This window comes from Cucumis melo, chromosome 11 (assembly GCF_025177605.1).
Source record: "Cucumis melo cultivar AY chromosome 11, USDA_Cmelo_AY_1.0, whole genome shotgun sequence".
NCBI lineage: Eukaryota > Viridiplantae > Streptophyta > Magnoliopsida > Cucurbitales > Cucurbitaceae > Cucumis > Cucumis melo.
In genome coordinates this window covers 11670224-11685445 of record NC_066867.1, presented here as the reverse complement: position 1 = coordinate 11685445, position 15222 = coordinate 11670224, and the positions used below count along the sequence as shown (strand labels likewise).

The window sequence follows — 15222 nt, the reverse complement described above, 5'->3', positions numbered from 1 at the left end:
TGTTCGATCGCTCCTACCAGGGCGGTGGATCTGACGGCAAATGTCTAATCGTCCCTTAGTAGAAGTCGAATCGTTGATGACGGAGTTGCTTCTGCAAACGATTGCGAAAAAAAAGGAAAAAGAAGAATAAAAAATAAGAAAGAAGAAAAAATCCTCACCTTTTGAAGATGCGTTTGGAATCAAAGAGAGGCACGACAATTTTAGTTCCTATAAAAAGAGAAAAAAGGGACGGAAAGTTAAAAAAAATTATTAAAAAAGAAAGGAAAAAAGAAGAAAAAGAAAAAAAGGGAGAAGAAAATATTTTTCTCTCGTACTTTTTTTCTGCTTGATGAGGAAAGAACAATCAAGGTATGAGTCTATTTATAACGCTAACAAGTCCAATTCCTAATAGGTTTGTAATTATTTAATTTTTTTAAATAATAAAATAAAATTAAAATTCAATTATCTTATGTTATTTTATTTTGTAATAAAATCTCAGATTTCACTTTTAAATATTTAAACATTTTTAAATTTTTAAATTTTTTTAAAAAAATTAAAATTCAATTATCTTATATTATTTTATTTTGGAATAAAATCTCAAAATTCACTTTTTGAGATAATTAAGCATATTTAAATATTTTAAAATTTAGACTTTACCCCCAAATTAAAATTAAAATTTAGATTATACCTCCATTTTTATCTTAAATTTAAATTGGAGTCATAAATCTAACTTTATCCCAAGTTTGAGGTTGCGTAGACCCCGTTTGTTAACGTTCTCGTTTCACATTTCCCGTTTCTGTTTCTAGTTTTTGAAGAAACGAAGATGTTTGGTAATGTTTCCTGTTTCTTGTTCCCAAAAATAATTAGAAACGTTTCCTTTTTAGTTAAGAATTAGTGAGAACAATAAAAGAAGTTTCTCTTGTTCCATTCCCAAAACTTTTCCCTTAGTTTCTCTTTTCTTCGCGTTTTTCTTTTCACGTTCAGCTAGCTCTCTCTTCTCCTCACGACTTTTCTTCACGATTTCCTCTCCTCTCTTCTCCGGCTCTCTATTCCTCTTTCACCTTTGTTCTCCAGCTAAAGGTATGTGTTTGTTTTTTGTTCCTCTTTCACATCTGTTCCTCTGTTTCCTTGATTCATCTGTCTCCTGCCAATCTTCATATATGTTAAAATTAGGGTTTCCGGATATTTTTGTTGATGCATTTTTCTTCTGAAGCATTTTCAGATTTGTTGTTCTGATAACATTTTTGTGCATTTCTGTTTTTTTTTTTTGTTCTTCTGATGCATTTGCAGATCAACTTCTATTTTTTTTCTTTTTTTGTTGTTTCGATTTTCTGGCTGTGAGGAAATTTTTTTTTCTAATAATGTGCCCAAAATCGGTTTAAATTGAATCTGATAACATTTTTTTGCAGTTCAAGTGATTTGGGCACACAATTGTAAGATGATATCTTTTTTTTTTTTTTTGCTGTGAAGGAAATTTTTTTCTAATAATGGGTACACAACTGCAAGATGATTTCTTTTTTTTCTCCTTTTTACGGTTTATGTGAATTTCACTATCTTCTTTTTACCCTTTTTGGGAATCTATCTGGGGATGATTTATTGCCTGTTGATCATCGTTAACTTGGGATTGATTTATTTAAACTCAGTTCAGGGATTTTTGGAGTTTATGAATTCGAGTGGAGTTTGTTGTTATTTTTATGATAGAACTTATGGGAATGAAAACTAGATGGTAATGTTAGACCCCCCATTTTAGTAACTTGCTAAAGATCGATAAAATGGAGAATTTGTTAGGATGTGAGTTCATAGTTTGAAGGACGAGGTGTGAATTTTGGCAGAGTTTTGGAATTGTGGGATTAGTGAATGGTTAGTTAAGAATGCAAGGGAAGGTTAAGATAGTCTTCCTCTTAAAACTTTGTTTTTAATTTATTTTCGTACTTTGTTTTGTTTTTAATTTATTTTCTAAAAGAAAAACCAGCTTCGATGTAGCAGAATGAATCCAAAACCTAAAGAACATGGAACTCAACAACTTGGTGCTCCCTCTTAAAACTTTGGAAACTGAAGACATCTATATTGTTTCTGCTATGCTTTGACAAGGCCGAATATTGACTTTTTCTGTTAGCATGGGGTAGTATCACAATCCATTTCTCAGTTGAAAGTATATGGGTGAGCATCACCTTCCTTATTAGTATTGTTTAGGCTATTGGCAAGCTCTAATTTAGTATAAGATTGATAATTTACTTTGCACTTTGGTTTCATAAACTTGAGGCCTATTCTGATGGACAATATACCTAGAGAGGTTGAATCTCTAGTGGATTTTGAATAATTAGTTTTAAGATTTATTTATTTATTATTATTATTATTAAATGTAGACAAAGTTGCATAATACTTTTGCCAAGATTTTAATAATATTGTAAATTAGCCCCAATGAAGATCTACTTTTGCATTCTACTTTTGCCAAACTCAACTCTCTGATATAATAAATAGCCACAAAGGTTAATACTCAATTTTGACCTAGATTTTTCATTATGTAGAAAGGATGTGTAAACTATGAACATTTTGTTTGTTTATTTTAACTTTGCCACTAAATTTTTTGATTTGCCATTATGCAGAAAGAATGTCACAAAAATCAATTGAACGACTTTGTGTCGATGACGTTGTTGAGATTGATGGATTAAAAAGTGTGGGACCATGGTCAAATAAGAGTGAAGCTTTGTTTGTAGACTTAATGGATGAAGAGGTTGCAAAAGGCAATCGACCAACTACAACATTTACAAAGACTAGTTGGAATTATATGAGAAGCAAACTAAATGCTAGTACAAGATATAATTTTTCTCATGATCAATTGAAAAATAAGTTTAACAGATTAAGATAAATTTACAAAGACTTCAAAAAGATATTAAGTGATATGACAGGAAATGGTTGTGATCCATTATTAGGTACCATCAATCTTGAAGAGGAGCAATGGAATGAGCTTTTTAAGGTATAATAGTTCCATTTTTTCCATTTCTAATCATCTTTAGGTGAATAAGGGAGCTAAAAAGTTTTCATTTTCTATAGGTGAATAAGAGAGCTAAAAAGTTTAGCAAAAGTGGTTCCCCACATTATGAAAAACTCGTAAGGATTTTTTGAGATACTACTGCAACAGGTGTAAATGTTTGCCCATCAACATGATTTATTTCAGATTCTGAAGATGAAAATGAAAATGATGTTGCAAGCAACACAAACGTTGGTGTTGAAGAGAATGATAAAGGAAAAAGCAAAAAAGGAGTTCGAAGAAAGAAAGACGAATTTGGCAGTTTCTTCTCATCATTTTTAGATGTCTATGCGGAGAATGTAAAGAGAAAGAATGACATCTTTGAGAAAAGATCTTTTGGTTGTACATCTAGTTAAGTTGATAAGAGTCAAAAAGAAAGCAAAAAAGATGATCTCCATGAAGAGTTGATGGAATGTTTATACATTTTAAATACAATGGAAGATATTGATGAAGAGGCTTATTCCAAAATACTGAAACTCTTACACGAAGATCTTGCTTGGAGAAAGCTATTTTTGCGCATGCCTGATTCAAGGAAGTAAGATTTCATAAATAGTTTTAGATGTCACTTAGGGATGTTTTAGGATTATGTCATTTCTTTTTAATATTAGACTTGAACATGGATTTTGTATGTTGGTCTTTGTATTGATATGAACTTGATATGGACTTCAATTGACTTTATGGTTTTGTGTTGTTTTTTAACATGCCTACGTTTTATGTACTGAGATGGATTTGTACATTTTTTGTGTTTGATTTAGGGATATACTAGTGAATTGATATGGACTTGATTCAAGATAATCATTCTGATGACGATTTTAATTCTGACGACGATGACGATGGTATCTACATCCTTTTTACTTTATTCTACATGAGCTTGCACAGGATACAATCTTTAAAACAACCATGTAGAACCTCTGCACTGAGAGGACATGATTATGTGATTGAGTTGTTAAATAGAAACGATAGTAAATGTTTTGATTGTTTTAGGATGAAAAGAATTACACTCATAAGGTTTTGTGAAGATTTAAAATAAAAAACAAATCTAAAATCATCTAGGTATCTTATCGTTCAAGAAAAAGTTACTATATTCTTATTAATCATATCACATAATGAAAGCAATCATATAACAACAGAAAGATTTCAACATTCGGGTCATACTATTTCTCTAGCTTTTAACCTTGTTTTAAGGAAAGTTTGCAAGCTTGGTGGAGAAATTATTCGCGCACCCAATATGGACACTATACCAATGGAGATCATATCAAATTCAATATATTACCCTTTCTTTAAGGTAATGCATTGGTGTTTTGATTTATTTTCAGAAATATAATGTTTTGAAATATATTTGTGTTTTTTTATTATCCTTTAGGATTTTATTGGTGCTATTGATGACACTCATGTTGTTGCAAGTATTCTCCAAAATGAACAAATACTGTTTCGTGGAAGAAAAACTAACACAACATGGAATATAATGTGTGTTTGTTCATTTGATATGTTATTCACGTATGTCATGTCTGGTTGGGAAGGATCAACCAATGATTTTCGCATACTTCAAGAATGTATCAAGAATCCCGAGAATAAATTTCCTATGCCTAAGAGAGGTAAATAATTATGTGTTTTTCATAGCTTTAATTCCATATTTAACTTTATGACAATTTTTATTTGTTTTATTATATGCAGATCAATACTATCTTGTCGATTCAGGATATTCAAATATGCCAAGATTTTTAGCACCATTTCAAGGTCGAAGATATCATTTACGAGATTTTAGAGAAAGGAGACATTGCCCTCGAGGTAGAGAAGTGTTTAATTATCGACATTCTTCACTGCGAAATGTCATTGAACGTTGTTTTGGTGTGCTGAAGGCTCGATTTCCTATTCTTAAGCAAATGCCTCCTTACCCGATCAAGACACATAAATATATATCGATAGCATGTTGCACAATTCACAATTATATTAGATTGAATGATCGTCAAGATGATCTTTTCAATGACTTTAGCAATGAATTAATGATCGTTGAAGATATACATAATTTGTCGGCCAATTTGTAGAGTGATAATTGAATTAGATGTGAGTCGACAACATATACGAGAAATGGCCCAAACGAGAGATGATATTACGAATCAAATCTCGACAACACGAATCAAATTTCTTCGAAAATCTCATGTGAACGAATACTATTATTTTAACATTATTTCATAAAAAGATACATTTATTGTAAATATAATTATAGATATCCATAACCTATACCTTGGTTACCAATTTTCTTGTAAGTCTCCTTCAATTTCATGTTAAAACATTCATCCCATTGAATTTTATAATGTACTTATATCATGATATGTCTTATAAATAGAGGTGTGTGGTGCCTTTATAATGTAAGAACCGAACATAAATAAAGATTTTAAAGGTTAAAATTTGGCTACGTGTTCTATATTAGGTGGTTTGAACAAAAGAAGGCATTTTGAAACAAGGTTTATGCGAAAAGCAATTGATGTTTAAGGTAGTTCACAAGATGGGTTAAGCGAAAAGACTTTAAAGACTCGGTGCTATTTTATGATTAAGGCGTTATGCGAGGAGAAGGACTAGGTAAGAAGATCAAGTGAGAGAACTTCTCAGAAATATCTTAAGTTTACTTAAAATTCAGAAGTGTGAGTGTTTCTTCAAAATGATTTATATGTTTTCAAGTTTTTCTATTAAAGTGTTTACTGATCTAAGTAATGATTTTCAATCAAATGTTTTCCAAAGAGATTTATGTGGAAATTTTACATATGTTATGTCTTAAAGCATGTTTTGTATTTCAATGATTATGAAATGATGTTCAAAGCATTAGTTACTTCCTGTAAACAAGCTAAATATTATATGCACATAATGAGTCAAGGTAACCATGGGGTGAAAGGGGTGACTACATGGTGATAAAAAGATGACTAATAGGTTGAAAGGAACATATTGAGCTTAGTGGCCTAAGAAACTAGGACGAATCTGTATATTCTTGAATGTTGTTGTTATAGGAGTCTAAACGCGGAGCAATGAAACTTAGTGTGGAGAATGATTCAAGATCCTTGGTGAAAGGAATGTTGGGTAACTAATATGTGTTTATGTGAGATGAAACATTTATGCCAAATGATATGTTTATATGAACTAATGTATTTCTGTTTTATGTAAGGAAATGATATTTACAAAAGTTTAGCGAAAAAAATTTCTACCTCACCGAGACTTTTAGACTTACATTTTTAAATCTCATCCGCTAGGAATCAGGCGTTAAGGCCAAGTAACAGGAGTTGAAGGGCTTGATAGGCGAGAAGGTTACCAAGACATTCTAATTTCTAAGCTTTAAAGACTTGTGTTATTGTATTATGTTGTAACTTTTGTGAAACACTTGGCTTGAGTTAATAAAGGGTTTTATTCATTACCATCTTGTGTGAAGTTTTCTCATTGCCTAAGTGTATAATCTCTAAGTTTGTGTTTAAGAGGGTAGGCGATTCAGCAAAGCCTAAGGACTTAAAAAATGAGTGTCTTTGGTGTTTAAACGCGTCAGAGATACTCAAATCACGTCGCGTCGTACATACTAAGCAAGGATGTGCACAGGGTAGGGTGTGAAATGTAAGATATACCACAATTGAGTTCAATTGTTCTCTACTTCCTCTATTGTCTATTCTTCTTTTGTCTCATTTAAATCCTCGTACAAAGGAATGTGAACTAAAAGTTCAAAAGATAATTCATTTACAAAGTGTAGCAAACCAAATGCCAGATACATTTACAAATACTAAGAAAGTGACCAAGTCATATATTCCAAATGCAAATGCTCCATCTAAAATTGAAATTTCAACTCAACAACTTGCTACAATTAATAAATCAGCGTTGCGCTCAAAGCGTGGTAGACCAATAGGTTCAAACGATAAAAATCATCGAAAAAGAAAAGTGATCAATAGTCAAAATGACTTAATTAACAATAGAAACATTTAAGAAGAAGTGTTGGACACGACTAATGGTAAAAATATTGAAGAGACTCAAGTATATGAATATGACAATGAGATCTCGATGAATTATACAATGACAAGAAAAAGATGGAATAGAACTATGTATTTGTGGACAACATTTTTGCGTATAATGTTGCAAACAATATCATTCATGAAAATGAGGATTATGAACCTAAATTTGTTTACGAATATCATAATATAAAGGATTGACCCAAGTAGAAAGAAGTCATCCAAACAGAATTGAACTCACTTATGAACTGTGAAGTTTTTGGACCTGTAGTTCATACACCCAAAGGTGAAAAACCTGTGGAATTTAAATGGGTATTTGTGAGTAAAAGAAATAAAAATAATGAGGTCACTAGATATAAAGCACGACTTGTTGCATAAAGATTTTCTCAAAGACCGAGTATTGATTATAAAAAAACATATTCTCCGTGGTGGGTGCTATTACATTAAGATGTTTAATTAGTCTTACTGTATGTGAAAAGCTTGATATGCATCTTATGGATGTAGTTACAGCATATCTGTGTGGATATTTGGAAAATGAAATATATATGAAAATCTTTGAAGGACTTAAGATACCTGAATCATATAATTCAAACTCTAGATAATTATATTCAATGATATTACAAAGATTATTATATGGATTGAAACAATCAGGACCAATGTGGTACAATCGCTTAAGTGCATATTTATTAAAAGACGGCTATCAAATTAATCCAATTTGTTCATGTGTTTTTATTAAGAAATCACAGTCAAGATTTGCTATTATAGCTGTATATGTTGATTATTTAAATATAATTGAAACTCCTAAAAAGATTTCAAAGGCAATAGAATATCTAAAAAAAGAATTTAAGATGAATGATCTTGGCCAAACAAAATTTTGCCTTGGCTTGCAAATCAAGCATTTAGCCAATGAAACTTTTATTCATCAATTGACATATACAGAAAAATTTTTAAAAAGATTATCCATGGACAAAACACATTCATTGAACATTCCAATGGTGGTTCGACCACTAGATGCAAAAAAGAATATGTTTCGACCGCGAGAAGATAATGAAGAATTACTTAGTCTTGAAGTACCTTTGTGCAATAAGTACACTAATGTATCTTGCTAATAATACAATACTAGAAATAACTTTTTCAGTAAATTTATTAGCAAGATATAGTTCTTTTCCAATAAAAAGACATTGGAATAAAGTTAAACAGGTACTTCGTTATCTTTGAGGGATGATTGATATGAGTTTGTTTTATTCAAACAAATAAAACTTTGATCTAGTTGGCTATGTAAATGCTGGATATTTATCTGACTCACACAAAACATGATCTCAAACATGCTACTGTTTACATGTGGAGAAATTGCTATATCTTGGTAATCTGTAAAGCAAACAATTACGACTACTTCATCGAATCATGCAAAAACTCTTGCAATTCATGAAGCTAGTAGAGACTGTGTATGGTTGAGGTCAATGACTCATCATATTCGAAAAGCATGTGGTTTATCTTTCAATAAAAATTTACCAATAATATTATTTGAATACAATATCGCATGTTAGCACAAATCAAAGGAGGGTATATAAAAGAAGATAGAACGAAGGCTATCTCACCAAAACTCTTTTATACATATGACCTTCCAGAAAATGGTGATATCAGTGTTCAACAAATTTCTTCAAATGACAGCTTGGCAGACTTATTCACAAAGACATTATCCATGTCAACATTTGAAAAGCTGGTGCACAATATTGGAATGTGACGACTCAGAGAACTCGAGTTATGTATTCATAAGAGGGAGTAGAAATATTGCCCCTCAAGGAATAGAAATACTGCAATTTTTTTTCCTTGACTATGGATTTTCCAGTGGGTTTTTCTCGCAAGGTTTTAAATGAGGCAGTTATTAATGTATACAAATGATGTACTCTTTTTACTTCACTGGGATTTTTTTCCATCGGGTTTTTTCTTAGTAAGGTTTTAACGAAACATTTATTTTTCTGTAATATATTTGGATATCTAAGGGGGTATTGTAAATGTAATTATAGATATTCATAACATATACATAGTTTACCAATTTTCATATATCTCTCATTCAATTCCATGTTATTACATTATTCCCATTGAATTCAATAATGTAACCTATATTATGATATGTCCTATAAATAGAGGTGTGCATTGCCTTTGTAAGATACACGACAATTGAGTTCAATTGTTCTGATCTACTTTCTCTCTTCTCTATTCGTCTTTTGTGTTGTTTCATTGTTCTTATTTACCTGTTTTTATTTATAACAACCTTGTACTTAAAATGGTAAGATGTTTTTTTTTTTACTTATGAATTATTTAACAAAGAAAAAAGTAAAATTTGTTTTTCTTCTCAAATTATATGAAATCAATATTTTTAAAATTTAGATTGTAATGTTTTTTTTAAATAATATTATAATTATTCTTACTGTTTTTTTAATGAATATATTTTTTTTAATTTTCAAAAACTTAATTTGAGTTATATTTTAAAACTTTTCAAACAAATTTCATTTCGATCAAAATTTTAAAATTAAAATTAGAAAGACTATAGGAACATTTTTATATATAGTAAAATAAACTAAAATATTTATAGCAAAATTTTGGATTCTATCAATGATAGTACTGATAGACTTCTTACTGTCTGTCAATATGACTGATAAAAACATATCAATGTCTATCATTAATAGAATATGAAGTTTTGCTATATTTTGTCAAATTTGTCATTTTTGACAATTTCCCAAGATGGAATATATTTTCAACTTTTCTCTATTATATTTTCATTCTCTAATATTATCAAATCCTCCCTTGAATCTCTCCCACTTGTTGATTTTAAATATTCTCATCTTGTCGAACCAGACTAGAAAAAAGAAGGGGGACTTGCAAAAATAACAAAAAAAAAAGAAAAATTATCATAATAGAATCCATGTCACTATATTTCTAATTTGCAAAAGTAGAAAATTTAAAAGTCTAGTCCAAAATCATTAATGGGCTTGAAAGGAAAAGATGAAACTACCATCGTTTCAAATTTATTGCGCACTAATTTATTCTTCTTTATTTTAATTTGGATAACCCTCTGATAGCCGTTTGATATATCTAATTACTTTGTGATAACCCTCTGATACATATGTATTGTTTTAAATTTGGGTTGCCCTCTGATAATTTTGATATCTATTTAATAGACCTATAATAGTTGCATCATATATCAAATTAGTTTGTGATAGCCGTCTGATAGTTTTCTCGATCAATCTCGGAAGATCTCGGTCTTCTCAGTCAATCTCGGACGAGATCTGGATCAAGAACTTGGTCATCTTGGCCAATCTCGAGGAGATCTTCGTCAATCTCGGACGAGATCACCTGGATTTTCCAAAATAAAATTTTCCAACTCTTAATTTGGATAGTCCTCTGATATTCGTCTGATATATCTAATTACTTTGTGATAGTCCTCTAATACATATGTGTTGTTTTAAATTTTGATACATAGCCCTCTTATCGATTCTTTTGGGTTTTCTTGGTGCATCTTGGTGGACAATTAGACTAAAATTCTACCGTAAAATCTTTCCAAATATTATTTAATTTTTTATTATCTTTTCAAAAACGTTATTCAAACCTTCCTTATGGCTCTCAAACGTCTCAAAGCCATCTGTCAGCTGTGGCCGTTGAAAATCCTAGTGAAGGTAGAAAATCCTATCTATGATACGATTGAAGAAGGAGACCATGAAGTAGACCAGAAGTAGACTATGAAATCAAATGAAGAAGGAGACCGAAAATTGGAAAATTCGGAAACGGAAGACTGGAAATTTGAGAATTTGGAAACGAAAGAATTGATATGGAAAGGCGTACTTTTTCCATTTTTAAAATATTTTAAAAAAATTAAATAAAATAATTTAAAAAATTGTCATGTTCACAATTTTTAAAATTAAGGTGACACATACTTATTTATTTGAAAATAAGCGTGTGTGACCTCAATTTAAATTTCAAAATGTCACCTCAATTTAAAATTCAAAAGATTGCTCTAGATACTCCTAAAGCATATGAACTCAACTAAAACACAGACATATGAACTTAGACAAAATAATTTTACACTCCAAACATAGACAGACATATTTTAGATAAATCAATTTTGGACTCCAAACAAAGACATATGAACTCCACAAACATATGAATTCCAAATATTCTATCTCAACTCAGCACCTCAAACAACCTCTTGGTGTTCAATGGTTAATAAATCTCCCTAACATGTGTGATACATAAAAATTACTAAAATATATGTAAAGCCTTAGACTAAAGATTCATAGGCAGATTTGGAATTCGAATTTTACAAATGATGGCCCTGAAACTCCCTTTGTCCCATGTGATTGGGAAGTGTCATCCTTACTTATCTTAAAGGCTTCCAATAGTGAAAGTTGTACCCACAAACTAACAAAGATCCTTCTGACTCACATGCATCCTTACAAAAATTCCAAAGAGGGTCAACCAACATAAGACTACTCCAAGCTTAATTTTGGAGATCTTACATGGTTCAATTCTTTTAAGCTTTTCTTAATCATGCTTTCATGTTCTTATGAATTATAATTCATCTCATTTAGATGTGATACTGGTCCATTCATGTCGCCCTCCTAAGTTTGAGGTATTACAATATCATCTCTAGTCCTAACCTGCCAAATCCATGCATCATGGTTGTCGTTGACTGCAATTGCCCACCGTCAATGACCTCGGACAACCAAATTCGACAAAGAACTATGGGTGACACACTCTATCGGTCACCTTCGACAACCAGCTTTGATTGCTACCTTTGACGATCCCCTCTAACAACCAACCTTGATGAGCAACTATGACAACTAACTCCATAAACCAATTGCATCAATCTATCTCTAAGGAGCAACTCATAATGACTTATTCTAATGACTAATTAGAAGAATTGGACAATGAAAATGTTTCTAAATAGAAATTTAAAACTATTAATTAATAATGTTTAATAATTTATAGTAATTTTAACAATAATAGAAACATTTTAATATATATAGCAAACTAAAGAAACTTAATATTCAAAAACAGTTGTTCTTAGAAAATTTAACCAAAATACCACAGCTGAATGTCTTATTTTAAACAATTCAAATAAAAACTGTTTGAATGAAAGTGACATTTCAAACAAACAATTTTTTATCTTTCAATTCAAACATACTATAAGTTCAGATAATTAAAAAGTACATGAACAAAATGGACTGAAATCTAAAACACATAGACCACAATCATAATCTAATCAAATTTATAATTACGGCTATTTTGTAGTATGTGAGATTTTATTTGTGGGACTTCGTTACTTCTATTAAGCAAGTATGACGTAGTTTAACTGATTAAGACTATAAAATAATCTTAAGTAGAAGGTTAATCAACTTGCTTTTCTTTTCTTTTTTTCTTTTTCTTTTTCTTTTCTTAATATTTTAGTTTACTTTATCCCTTTAGTTCAAAAGAAGAAGTATGATGTTTGGTTCAAAACGAGTTTTGTCTTTAAGTAAACGAAGCTTTAGTGAGATTCTGAATTTCTTTGATTCAAAGGAAGAAAGCACAGTTGAAACAGCCAAAAAAATATTAGTTTAAAAAAAAAACTAACAATTTGGTTATTGTTTATAAACTTTAACGGCAATTACCTTATTGTCTTTGGTACTTCACTTTTCAGGATTAATTTCACCATTCTATTTTAAAATTATTTAAAAGAATTAACAAAATTTCTGAAAATATATATGATACAATATAATAATTTATTGTAGTGTGATAGACCACAATAAATCAAGATAAATTGCTCTTTATATTTACCATGGTATAGATAAATATAAATAGTGATCTATTTTGGTCTATTATCATTCATCTTACGTATATAAATTGTAATATTTTACAATATTTTGTGAATTTTTTTCATTTCGTATATTAATAAAAAGAATAGCTTACAGTTAATTTGAATGAAGATTTTTTCATTAGTCTGTGCGTATTTTCAAATGGAGTAGTTTATTAAATGTAATAATATATACATATATACATATACATACATACATATGTGTATATATATATATATTTAGAAGAGTACATGGTGAAATTATATATTAAACATGAAAATGAAACCTTCCCAACTATATACATATTATATATTTTAATGAATAAACAAGTTAAAAAAAATATTTTAAATTCAATCATGGATTGACCAAGTAGTTACTAAAGATGCACTAAAATATGATCGATAGACTCGTGTTGAAATCAAACCATGGTTAGTTATTTTTTACCAACTAAATATCTAATCATTTTAAAAATACAAAAGCAATTATGTTCGATTAAAACACATATTTCTTAGTAGAGAAAACAATGGAAAGATGTAGATATAATCAATGAGAATTAATTAACAATCTTTTAGGTAGGACCATGATCATTGAGAGGGAAATCATACATAGGTAATCAATGTGAAATGAAGAGAGAGTGGGGTTGATGGGGGTGGGAGTTGGTGGAGAGTTCAATATATATGGAAAAAAGAATGATTGATTAATAATTAATTAATTAATTAGTATTCAACAAAGTTTGTTTAGTTGGGTCCAATTTGCATTTTTATTAAAGCAACTTTTGTGAGGCAAACACATTTACAGCTGATGCCCATCATTTTTATTGTGGAATTCTTTTGATTGAAACCAATAATCAAATATGAGATGTGGATAATCATTTAGCACTGCTTTTGGGAGAGGAGGGTAATAAATAATCCAAAGAGGAATCACAAATCATTATATTGGACGGTTGTGATTTATTTTGAGTTTGGTATTATATGATGAAAGCTTAAAATGTGGGGGCACATTTTTAAATTCATTTAACATTTATGCAATTTATAACCATGTCCCTGATTCCAAGTGTGTATATACATAGGTCCATTTTTTAAATATCTCTTTTGTGTGGCTGTCATGTGTAAAAAGCAATATACATCATATCTAATTTGCTCTGACCTAGCTAATTTATTTATTTTCAAATATTCAAGGAAAAAGGTTAAATTAATCGTGGGATCATAGCCCAAGCTCAACGGTTAAAGAAATATACTTTCAGCTCTTTAATGAATATAATGGAAGAGAAGAAAAAAACTCAAATATGGGTTTTGATAGTAGAGAGGAAAAGGTGATAAAAAAAAAGATTAAAATGAATAGAGTGCATTATTTCCACTGGGCTTTCCTCCGTTCCGTGGGGTTTCTCTTCTTTTTCTTCCGTTATCATTTATAACTAGGTTTCATAGAGGTATGTAATTCTTCAATAGAGGAAGAGTACATGAATGAGTCAAAACTATATCCAAAGGAGAAACCTTCTTATTAGAAGCGTGGTATTTGAAAAAGGTTTATTAAAAGAACATAATTAACAGGCTACTCTCGTTTTTTGTTCAATTATAGCAACTACAAAGCAACTAAGTGGAGAATTTCATGTTCGCCTAGTGGGTTATCCATTGGCTTGATCAACCATTACCTTTTCCATGCTTGTGAGAGATAATAGCATCTTTGTGCATAAATATAAATTAGCCCTCAAATTTATCACTTGCTTTCTGAGTTTGATTCAAATTGTCTAGGACAATTCATATTCATTTAGTTGTCTTGGTTTGTTCCTTGAAGTGAATGTATGCTCGATTGATTAGGTAGATATTGGAAACGGTTATAATTGAATATGATCTATGCTAATTGGCTAACTAATTGGTACGTTAAGGTAAAAAAATGGGCTTCCATGCTAATGAAACAAAGAATAAAATTGAGCATGATGCATGTAATCTTTAAAGTTCGATAAACAACTGAGCATGAGAAGATATCCTAATTCCCTATGATGCATGTAATATGATTTTCTTAAATATATTTTTTCTTTCATGTTTATACTTTGATACGTTATAGCACAAAATTGGCGACACAGTTCAATAACTTTGCTATCGCAATCCTATTTTTTCAACATTGTATAGCATCATGGTTTTGCAAGCCAGGATGATGTGGCAACACTTCCTAAATTTTCAACTACTATCTATGTTATTGTGATGGAAGGACATCGGCCAGGGTCAGTTCACCTTCATTTATCCTAGTTTTCTTATTTTAGGCTTCAATTATTTCAATTTAAACATTTTTTCAACCCTAATGCTTCATTCCACCTTGTTATTCATCGAGACCTACAAAATTATCATATAAACACATTAAATTGTACAACAAATTTGAATTAAGTCAAGTAAAATAGCAT

General features: G+C 30.2%; 1 protein-coding gene across 9 annotated transcripts; it reads left to right on the top strand.

Annotated features, from left to right (window-relative positions):
- Positions 1-915: 915 nt before the first annotated feature.
- LOC103496041 (uncharacterized) lies at positions 916-5143 on the top strand. 9 transcript variants are annotated; one of them, XM_051091702.1, is made up of 8 exons: positions 916-1059; positions 1389-1412; positions 1952-2139; positions 2586-2956; positions 3034-3846; positions 4201-4295; positions 4374-4605; positions 4685-5143. In XM_051091702.1, exons 5-8 carry the CDS (start codon positions 3786-3788, stop codon positions 5053-5055), a joined length of 759 nt encoding a protein of 252 aa, XP_050947659.1. In that variant the 5' UTR covers positions 916-1059; positions 1389-1412; positions 1952-2139; positions 2586-2956; positions 3034-3785; the 3' UTR covers positions 5056-5143. The 9 variants fall into 9 exon arrangements, 7 of the variants coding, with proteins under 7 accessions (XP_050947659.1, XP_050947658.1, XP_050947656.1 ...); XM_051091701.1 differs by having other exon boundaries at positions 1389-2139; positions 3034-3545; positions 3766-3846; positions 4685-5141; XR_007824852.1 differs by having other exon boundaries at positions 1389-2139; positions 4531-4605; positions 4685-5010.
- The last annotated feature ends 10079 nt before the right edge of the window (positions 5144-15222 follow it).